This window comes from Oryzias latipes, chromosome 10 (assembly GCF_053564925.1).
Source record: "Oryzias latipes strain Hd-rR chromosome 10, Olatipes_Hd-rR_3.1".
NCBI classification, from domain to species: Eukaryota; Metazoa; Chordata; class Actinopteri; order Beloniformes; family Adrianichthyidae; genus Oryzias; species Oryzias latipes.
In genome coordinates, this window is record NC_136246.1 from 22700861 (window position 1) to 22711197 (window position 10337).

Below are 10337 nucleotides of genomic sequence, written 5' to 3' on the forward strand. Positions count from 1 at the left end.
TTGCTGCAACAAGCAGAATAATGCAAAAGGAAGTTGGAGTCAAAAAAGCAGCAGCAGATCATTTCTGAGTTCTTTTCTTAGGTTTGATGAATATTTTGGTCTAGGCGAGGCGCATGGGTGCAGACAAATGAACGTGCGGCAAGTGACGTCGAAGGCACTTATTTATGTGGCGAAGGCGATCTAATCGTTGCCACTCGACCACACAGCGGCTGCTGCTGCACATGAGAGAAATCTGCAGACAGCTGACGATATGGATTTTGTTTTTAAGGAAGGAATGGTGTATCTTTACGGTGTGAAGTTTGGAAAAGTAAGTTTTTTATATTAAAGACTTTTCTGGGAAGGATTATAGTAAAAGGCTGATAACTGTAGTGAACGTTTGACCCAGCTCTATTTTAGAGGCTTCAAGTGTCATCCGGTGTTACTTTTAATGAAGTCAGTTACTTCTTTTTATATCTTTAACTCTTATGAGCTTTAATTGAACATCATGCACTTCCTTAAATATTTCTGTCCAACTAAACCAACTTTAGTAACAAAAAAGGGAAAATTAAAAACCTCTTGTCTAAATATTAAAGATTAAACTTGTTAGATTTAGTCTAGATTTGAACAACTGTGAAGATAAATAGAGTAAAAAGTTTCCCACATGACTCATTCTCTCCATAGCTTCTGTTCTACATTTGTAGACGATGAATGTAAAGATAGATACAAGTAAAATACAGTTTAAATTACAAATGTACTCTTTTCTGCCGATCTTTAAATTAGTCTGACATGTTATGGATTTAGAGGTTGTACGTGATATTCTGTGAAGCTAAGAAATACAAGTCACATAACATTTGTTGAACAAACAAGATTTCTCAGGGGAAAAAACAGTCAAACATGGCGGTAGTAGTGTAATGATCTGTTGTTTTGCAGCTTCAGAATTTGCATATCTGATAGAACTTGGAATTCTTTAGTCCACCAGAAAACTCTGGAGAGGATACTATCCAGCTATCATTTCAGGACCTAGAATAGTTTGAATCAGCAGGAGAAAGATTAATAAAAATGTACCAAAAAGTATGAAAAGAAAAAAAACGGTACCGCTAAAAGGGCAAAGTCAGCATTGAAAGAAGATTATTAAAAGACTTTGCCTTGACTTTATTTAGATTATTATTACAAGAAAATGTCATGGAAATAAAGCCCATCTATTAAATGGATCTAAAATAAGTCTTAAAAATCTCATTGTCAGTGTTTCAACTGCTTGACTGCACTTGTTGCTGCTAAGGTAGGTTAAGGTTTAAGACAAAAAAAAGAGAATAATTGAATTGCATAACATACATGACTAAAGCTGTATCATAAAGCGAAATGGTAAACTACGCAAATACAAGACAGAGCCGGCGTCACAGACCTTCCTGTACTTAATGGAGCAGTTTTGCAAGGAGCCACAGCTGTGTTGCAGAAAGTCGCAGTAAATTGCACAGTCGAACACAACACCGAGTGTTGGTGAGCTGAAGGAGCTGGAGGGGAGCCTTGCACCTTCCTTCAGCTAGATCTGAACCATTCTTCCTTTAAGACCAGAACAGGCTAAACTGAGTTGTTTTTTTGTCAGACTGAAAGGGCAGAAGATTAGTGCAACCCTTGTGCTCTCCTAGGCACTTTGGGAGTAGGGTCATTTAGACCCACTAAACTCTGCGCCGAACCTTTTTTCTTCAGTGATTTGTGATCTTGACTGGTGTCCATGGATTACATGGAATCTTTCCACCTTTATCCACCTTTGTCATGGTAGGGAGAACACGTCAATGTAAGGGTGGGGTCATCTAAGATAGCACAAGGGTTAAGAAAATAATGGCAGCAGGACTGCTAAAGTAAAGATGAAGATGAAGATGGGAGAAATCCACAAAAATGGAGGTTTATTAAAAAGTGTTAGTGTAAATATAAAGCACCTGCTGATTGCTGAATCTACAGAAGCTTTGGTTGTTTTTGCACCTTTAACCTATGGCCACATCCGCGTAACAGAAGGTTATCATAAATGTGTTTAGTGGTCCACTTGGTTTGTGGTGCATTCTATATTATTTAATTTTTCAGGAAAAACGGGTCTCAGTTATGGGTTAAGATGAAACTGAGGCCAAACGGATTTCTCCCAGTTTGATTCTTAGAGCAAACACTGGGAAAAGCTCACGACCAATGTAGACCAAGCTACGGCAATTCTTTGATTATCTCATTAGCTCATAATCTGACACAATTTTTGGAGGCACGACTGATGCGTGCTTTGGTCAAACAGGGACTCTTTTTTTTTTTTTTACAGGTTTTTTATTTGTATTTGTTTCACTATCTTGATTTTAGATCTGCCACATTTTATAGTCCTCTTTTCATTTCAAGAGGTGTGTTTCCCCCCAATTGCCTTTTGTACATACAAAGGGAAACTCTAAAATTAATTTACAACCAAGAATAAACTAGAACAACTCCAACAAAGAGTTATATTTCCAATCTAACAGTTGAAGACAAAGATTACCTATGTTCTACTGAGCTTATAATTATCTTTTTATTGTTGCTAAAGTAAAATCAACCCACCAGTGGTGGAATAGAGTTCCTTATCCGAGTAAAAAGTGTCCAAATTAAAAAAACTGTATTTGTGAGTCAAAAAAAAACAGGCAGATTATGCTTATCTGCTTGGATTTCATGGTTAAAAGTCTGCAGTATTTACAATGAACGCCTTTAAAGGTGTCAGGTGAGTCACAGAAGAAATAGCACAAATGATGACAGCAAGAAAAGCAAAAGTATCTATTACATGGTGGATCCTTGCAACAAGACGAGGACAGAAAACTGTTCAATATTCACACAGACTCGCAAAGGCACAGTGAAAGGCATGGTCCAATAATAAGAGTGAATGTTTAAGAGGACCACAAACAGGAAATCTGGGTAATCAAATTCTGTGATTCTGAAGTGCTACAAAAAACTGTATATTTTTTATCTAAATGTCAATCGTATTTCACACCTTAACCCAGGAGTGTCCAAACTTTAGCTAGGAGAGCCAAATCTAGTTTGGTGAATATGCTTGAGGGTCAGCTTTACAGCCAGACATTCTTAACCCTCATGCTATCCTAAGCACAAGGGAGTTGGGTCATCTGGACCCCACAAGACAGTGTGCTGAACCTTTTTTCTTCAATGATTTGTGATCTTCACTGGTGTCCAAGGATTACATGAAATCCTCTTCACCTTTATCCACCTTTGTCTTTGTCGTGGTAGGGAGAACACGTCAATGTAAGGATCGGGTCATCTGGACCCCATAGGATAGCATAAGGGTTAGATATAATCATTTATAGTAACTATTAACTGTTTGAGAAATTGTCTTCTTTTTTTTTCTTTTTGGCCCCCCCCTATAGGGAATGCCGCAGGGAATAACGTGCCATCTCTACAACTTCAAACATGAGCTGTTCCTTCTTCACTTTCTGCTCCCTTTAACCTCACTGGTCCACTTAACACTCTTTTTTACACACATTTTTGCTCAAAAAAGCTCACTTCTGACTACAGTGTAGCATCCACTAGTCTTTCTCGTTACTCTATTGTGTGACTCATCAGCTTTATTTCTCACTGTTTCCTACGAATACCTACTTTGTTGCTAAAAATGGGCACCTTGTCCTCCATTATTCGCATCTTCTCAAATCTTCTTAAACAGTCCACTCTACTGCCATATTTCTTAAACTCATCTATGTCTCCCGCAGATATAAATGGTGTTTAGTCATGTAGCTCTTTTCCACCTTCCATAAAGGCCCAAAACATTTTACAATCACAGACCCATCCACCGCATATTCACATTCTGATGCCGGCTCCATTGCCGCCAACTGATAACCACCTGGAGCAAGGAGGAGTTCAGTGTCTGGCCCAAGGACACTTCAACTCATGGGCAGGCAAGGCGGGAACCAAACCTGCAATCTTCTAATCCGAGGGTGACCGCATGCATCACCCCGTGTTGTCAGGACCAAATTCCTTTCCACTCTTCCTCCTCTTCAATGTCTTCCTCTCTTCATCCGTACTGAGCGTTGCCTGCACCACCTCTTCTACTCTGTGCTCTCCAGCATTTTATAATCAAAGTTCTCTTTCCATCTTTCTATCAGACTTGTGACTTCAGATGAATGTGGAAAAAAGCAAGAATGGTGATTTAAGCAAATTATTAATTTGAAAATTTTTCTGTAGAACATCAGTCTTTAGTAGTACACCAGCATGAGATTAGACAAAAAAAGACATCTGGTGTAGTAAATTCTACGAATTTGTAGGTAAAGGCAGATATTTGTTTCACTGTTTGTTGTGTGCTTCTTCACCAAACCTTTTTAAAAGGATGTGCTCATTTTTTTTACTTTAACCCCTTGATCTTAAAATGAATTGATACTCTTCCAGCTGTTAAAAAATAAGGGGTAGTGCTTAGTTTTTAAACTCTGACCTTAAGCAACAGGACAGGACAGGATTGATTCAAAACTTGTAGCTGAGTCATTTAGGACAACAAAACATGGATCCCTTATGTAGAAAACGTTTTTGTTTCGTTGTGCTTTATTCACAATCACTTCTTACTCTTTCTCCTTCAGAAAACATGGAGAAAAACGTGGATGGCGCTTTTCAAAGCCAGCTCGACAGGCGTGGGCCGACTGGAACTCTCCAACGTCTCTGACGGCTCTTCTGCTGGCGATCAGAAGAAGTCAGGTCGGCAGAAAAGCACAGAGAGGAAAGTGGTGCGTTTGAGTGACTGCCTCAGTGCCACCCCTGCTGTGAAGGAGTCCTGTCCCTCTGGATGCACAGCTTTCTGCCTCAACACCACACAATCCACCTACATTTTCGCCTCCAATACGAGTGAGGAGTGGCTCAGCGCGCTCTGCCTCCTTGCCTTCCAGGTATCTGGCTACTTTCCATCCGTATCAGCCATTCTTTATTTGGGATAACACAAAGAGGAAGTTTGCAAAGAAAAAACTATCTGGACCTTCTACTACTTCTCCAAATTTCTTGCTTGCAGGGGTTTAAATAGTACTTGCATCTTAGTACTCAAAGTAATAAAAAAGTGATAAGAAGGAGGTTTACAATCTAAGTAATGTTTGCCAAGCCACTGTGTTTACAGGGAGATCCTGGAGGAACAGACAAAGGGGATTTTGAAGGAGGAAACAGCTTAGCCATGGAGGACAATGAACTTTACTCAACCTGGAACAAAGGTAACTTCAGTTATTTACAGAAATAAGGATGTCACGTTTTTACACCAAAATACAAATAAAATGAACTTTACAACTACGATAGAGTTACCGGTATATTGTTAGGGTATAAGATCATGTAAAGGCAGTCCCTCCATCAAATAGTAGTCCAGTTAACACAAAAGAACACAAATACAACAGGATTAAAAAGAAAATACAAACAAATGTGTGTTTTAAACTATACAAGATGATTTAGGTTTTTTTACTTTTTAAATAATGTCTAACTTTTTTTTCTGTGTGCTAGACAGCAGACTATAAGGCCACTATTCTCACAAGCACAGGAAACTGGTATCTGATTAGCTAAGACTGTTACTGATGATAAAAATATTATCATCACGAATTAGTGCGCATGTTTTTTTTGCAGAGTTCTATTAGCAGCTAGCTTTAAGGCCACACAAAAACCCATCAGCAAGTGAATCTGACAAAAAAGATGCAGAGATCTGATTGTTTCCAATCCAAATGTGATACAGTGGCAATATTTTCCGAGACGTCATGTGATACAAAGGGCAGTTTGTGACCTGGGTGATCATCCACGGGGTCATTTTCAGCTCTGAGAAATAAAAAAGCATGTTTAAACTTTATTTTTGACAAGTTTTTAAACAAACTTGGGTTGGAAAACACTGCACTGTAATTAACTTGGACGGAAGACATCAGCAGAAACTTGAAAAGTGGAATGTAGTGTCAGCAGGCGTCGGCTTATAAAAATGCATTGCTTTGTGTTTTTTAATGGATTATACTTCTGTACAATTTACACGGGTGTCAAATGGAGGGATTAATGCAAGCAATTTTACACCATCGTTTTTCTTTTTAGCTCTCCTCTCTCTTTTGACTTTTGAAATGCACTTTCTTTCACTGTCATTGCTGCTCCAACCTCTTTGGTGTGCAGGTACAGCTCTCTGATCTCCTCGTGTTTTCTCTTCTTCAGATCCCACTCTTCCTCCCAAACAGTTCAAAGTGAAGATCAAGAGCACAATAGCATCCAAGAGGTGCAAACTGGCTGGGGAGTATCTGATGTCCTCGGAAACAGAGGCTCTGGTGCTGTTCAGCCTTGATGCCAGCGACGCCATCTTCCGCTGGCCATACAGGCTCCTCCGCAGATTTGGAAAAGTTGAGGTGATGTGTTTGCAGAAACTGATTCCAAGCCTAATTTCTCGGCTTCCTGTTCTCCAATTGCTGCAGTTACAATCATTTGCTTTACCCCCGTTTTTTGTGTGTGAGTGGTTTGTCTCTTTTTGAGTTCTGCTGCTGGATGTTTATTCCTAATCTCCCATTCAGATGAAGCTTTCTTCTCCACTGTCACCCTTTTCTTGCTAAATAGAGATTATACCCAAAACCCTTTGAGATTATCTGCTACAGACACCCCAGAAACTATTCATCCTCCCGGCAAATTTGAACTTATTTTTACTTTTATTCCATAATGAGTTTCTTCTTGGGTTGAAATGACAAAGACATCTCTCAGAAGTTGATAAAACAATCTACAAGAGGTATCCTCAGCTTTTAAAGTTAACATGTCTAAAGTCAAACAGGGGTATGAATCCTATTAGGGTTGACTGTATAAATGCAGTTTTTAAAAAATATATTTAAAATTGCTTCGGCTCATTGAAATTTCATTCCTTAACTTAGCAGAGTTGGATGTTTTTGTCTTATTTGTTGCACCTTCATTAAACCTGGTCTGCATGGTGGTGTAGTGGTTAGCCCACTCACTTCACAGGGGCAAGTCCCTGGGTCAAATCCCAGCTGGGATCCTTTTGCCTGGAGTTTGCTTGCTCTCCTCATACTTTGTAGGTTATTAATAGGTGACTCTTCATTGAAGAAAAAAGGTTCAGCGCACTGGCACAGGTGTCAAACTCCAGGCCTCGAGGGCCAGTGTCCTGCGTGTTTTCTAACCAACCAACCATTGAAGATCCTTATTGAATAAACACACCTGATCCAGGTAATTAGCAGCAGATGAGGCAGGATTTCTGAAAAACCAGCAGGAGGTCGGCCCTCGAGGCCTGGAGATTGACACCCCTGTGTGGGTCTGTAGGATGTAGGGATGTAGCCAGTTCCTCTCGCTAAATTTCCTCTTGGAGTGACTGTGTGGCCCTGAAACAGACTGATGTCCTCTTCAGGGTGTACGCCGCCTTCGCTCACTAGTTACTAAGTTGGCTCCAGCGACCCCGGCGTGACCCCAAAAGGGGCTTAGCATGTGCTAACAATGGAACTGAACCCTAAAATTGCAGCAAAATTGAATCTAAATCTTAAAATCAGATCAGGATTTGTTCAAAATGCCCCTTTGGTTATAATTTCAGGGTGGATTCAGCATCGAAGCAGGCCGCCGCTGTGAGTCAGGGGAAGGACTGTTCATCTTTCTGACTCGCCATGCCCTCCATGTCTTTCAAGCTATAGCCAAACAGTGTTCAGTGGATATTCCAGCTGGCATGCAGCCGGTCAATGACCACAGAAGATCACTGTGCGACCCATCTCTTGCTATCCCGGCAGCCGCTAAAGGCCAAACTTTTGATCCTCCGGATGTCGACGCAGACACAGATGACGAATCTGATGGCCACTACTCTCTGATTACTGAACCTGCACAAAAATTCAAGCCCCAAAGTTTTCTGAAATGTGATTCTAAGGAGAGACCCAGTGAAGATGAGGATGAGTATGGACTGCGTCTGTCAGTGGAAGCTCTAAACCTGGAAAGCGTCATTGATGACAGTGTTTATTATAACCTGAAGAAAGATGCTCCTCCCCTGAGGCTAAAATCAGACATAGATGATTCAGAGTCCATTTATTCAGACGTAAAAATCAGAGACTCCCCCTTAGATCCCCGGCCTGAGTCTTTGTACGCCATTGTGGCCCCTCCTGTGCCCCCTGTGCCCCCCTCCTTCATTCTGTGTCCTGTACCCAAGCGGCGAAGTCAATTTCTGTCCCCGGTGGACAACCAGCTAGAGCACAATAAGGCACAGCCGGCAGACGACACGAGGGAGGAGGAGGATGATGCCACCAGCTCTGTGACTCGAAACCCCCCCACAGAGGCGCCTGGCACTTTTAAACACAAGCTGGCAGAAATCCTTTCAAAGGACGTGACAAAACTTCAGCCACCTCTTCCCTTAGGAGGGGCCAGCTCCTCCTTTTCCCAGTAAGCTCTCTGGAAAAACAAAGAGAGGAGGACAACTTCTACTGTCTCAGACCATCGAGGGACACAATTAGTTCCTTTACAGCTCCTTTGCTGAGAGCAATTAACTGCCCTTTACATCTACTGTATAATTTTTCTTAAACTTTTTCTTAACAAAGAACTGTTTTTTTGCTAAATCCCAACTGCTAATTCAAATCTTCAAAGAGAAATATTGGACTTTGTCATGTTTTTTCTGCTTTTTCTCAACTAATACAATGTTTTCATTATGGCACAATAAAAAAGACAAATGAAACAGACTTTTGTTGTGAATCCGCCCTTATTAATGGAAAAAATTACTTCAAATGCACATTTATACCATAATTATATATTTATTATAGCAGAACATCCCTTACAAATTGGATAAACATAAATAGAAAAATACTTGTTTTTGAATCAAGGGTATAATCTATCAAATGACTGGATTTTGCCAGCAGCTACTGTTAAAGTGCATTCAAAAAGGTAATTGGAAGTACACCGTTCTGAGTTGAGTTACCTGCAGTATTTTAGAATTAAACACTACATCTAATCTATTGTAAATGGCAGGTGAGGTTGGGTGGATGAGGTTCTCCTCTGTCTGCAGACACTTTTGAGAGCATGTGATGAGTTTCTGTCAGTGCCTCCCGCCCTGAGCCTCCTCCATGTCACTGAGATGCGAGGATTCCCCATCGCTGCTATTGGAAGAAAGTCCTGAAACATCTGGCCCAAAGTCCGCCGTTGGTCCGAGGATGAGGAGCTGGTTAAAAGGAGCGGATGGGTCTCCCTCCTCTCCTGCTGGCCTTATGGAGCGCGAAAAGCTCCTCCTGGAGGTCTTCTCCGCCGCGCCTGAGCGCGGACTCATGCACTCTTCGTGCACCACGCCGGACAGCAGCTCAGACAGCTCCGTGATGTAAATCTGGGCCATCTGCAGGGTGTCATACTTGGACAACTTTTTCTCGTTTTCCAGCGATGGAATGACGCTCCTCAGCTCGTCGAAGGCTTTATTCAGGCCGTGCATCCTCCTCCTCTCCCGCGCGTTTGCCGCGACGCGCCTGTGTCTCTGAGGACCGAAGCTGCTGGTCTTGGCTGCATCATTATCGGGGCTGCTTTCTGTGACGCTCGGAGTGGACGCGCACTGAAGGAGTTTAGTCACCGGCGCAGCTTTAAGAGTTGACTCTGCGGCTGCGTCTCTCCTTGAGAACGCACGGAGTGAATTCGAGGAAATCCAAGTCTTGGAGTGGATGACAGCCAGGTTGCGCTGCTGCAGCAGGGAGAAGTCCTCCGAGTACTCTGGCCAGCTTGAGAGTTCCGCCTTCGCGGCCATCACTCCGACGGCCTGTGGATGCGCAGTGCACACTAAAGTGGCGCAGAAACCTTTCGGCTGATGTCCAGCTCTGTGGCGCCGCTGGGACTGCGCTAACAATTTATAGAGCATCTCCTCAGTCACCTTGCTGTCACTCCCAACCGCTCTGACAGCCCTGCAGCCTCTGCAGCAGCTGTCAAAGAACAATTCAAGACAAAGCTGGACGCCCCCCCACCACGGGTTTTCTCCCCTTTTGTAACTCAATCACGACCAACAAAGAGGGAAGCCAAATTATAAATCATTTAGGAGATGGTGTTTGCATCTTTTCATTGAGATAAATGGTCTTCCAAAACACCCCCAAAAAAAGTCTGAATAATCATTTTTTCAAGTAAACCTGAAATTCTGAATACTTAAAAAAAAAAACTTGTCATGAGACAAAATTCACAGGTGACCCTTCACACCAGAATATAATTTTATTAATACAAAAAGCAAATTTTATATTTAGTCTTTTGTAACAAAAAACCCATCCTTAACAGGAAAAAATAGAACCAATCCATATGTAACAAGGTAAATTACTAAAGCGCACAAAAAACACATTCAGTGTTGCAAGTGGCATTGTTTTTATTTACAGTAAATACAAACAAATAAAAGTATACAAAAACACATAATTTAAAGTCCCGCTCAGGTCATCTTTTGA

General features: G+C 41.5%; 2 protein-coding genes across 3 annotated transcripts; one reads left to right on the forward strand and one right to left on the reverse strand.

Moving 5' to 3' along the window:
- The first annotated feature begins 102 nt into the window (after positions 1-102).
- Positions 103-8619, forward strand: dok3 (docking protein 3). Of its 2 annotated transcripts, none has more exons than XM_078953613.1 (5): positions 103-307; positions 4554-4856; positions 5063-5168; positions 6130-6317; positions 7496-8619. In XM_078953613.1, the coding sequence occupies exons 1-5, from the start codon at positions 251-253 to the stop codon at positions 8327-8329; spliced, it is 1488 nt and encodes a 495-aa protein (XP_078809739.1). In that variant the 5' UTR covers positions 103-250; the 3' UTR covers positions 8330-8619. The 2 variants fall into 2 exon arrangements, with proteins under 2 accessions (XP_078809739.1, XP_011478626.2); XM_011480324.4 differs by having other exon boundaries at positions 5078-5168.
- A 51-nt stretch (positions 8620-8670) lies between these two features.
- Positions 8671-10046, reverse strand: atoh1b (atonal bHLH transcription factor 1b). Its single transcript, XM_004073377.5, has one exon. The coding sequence runs from the start codon at positions 9770-9772 to the stop codon at positions 8972-8974; it is 801 nt and encodes a 266-aa protein (XP_004073425.2). The 5' UTR covers positions 9773-10046; the 3' UTR covers positions 8671-8971.
- Positions 10047-10337: the final 291 nt, after the last annotated feature.

What these genes read in the sequence shown, in the direction of transcription:
- atoh1b (XM_004073377.5), bottom strand. Translation starts at nt 9,772, where the DNA reads ATGCTCTATAAATTGTTAGCGCAGTCCCAGCGGCGCCACAGAGCTGGA.
- dok3 (XM_078953613.1), top strand. Translation starts at nt 251, where the DNA reads ATGGATTTTGTTTTTAAGGAAGGAATGGTGTATCTTTACGGTGTGAAG. An exon ending in ACGGTGTGAAGTTTGGAAAA is followed by an intron (nt 308 to 4,553) that starts GTAAGTTTTTTA and finishes TTTCTCCTTCAG; the next exon opens with AAAACATGGAGAAAAACGTG. An exon ending in TTACTCAACCTGGAACAAAG is followed by an intron (nt 5,169 to 6,129) that starts GTAACTTCAGTT and finishes TCTCTTCTTCAG; the next exon opens with ATCCCACTCTTCCTCCCAAA.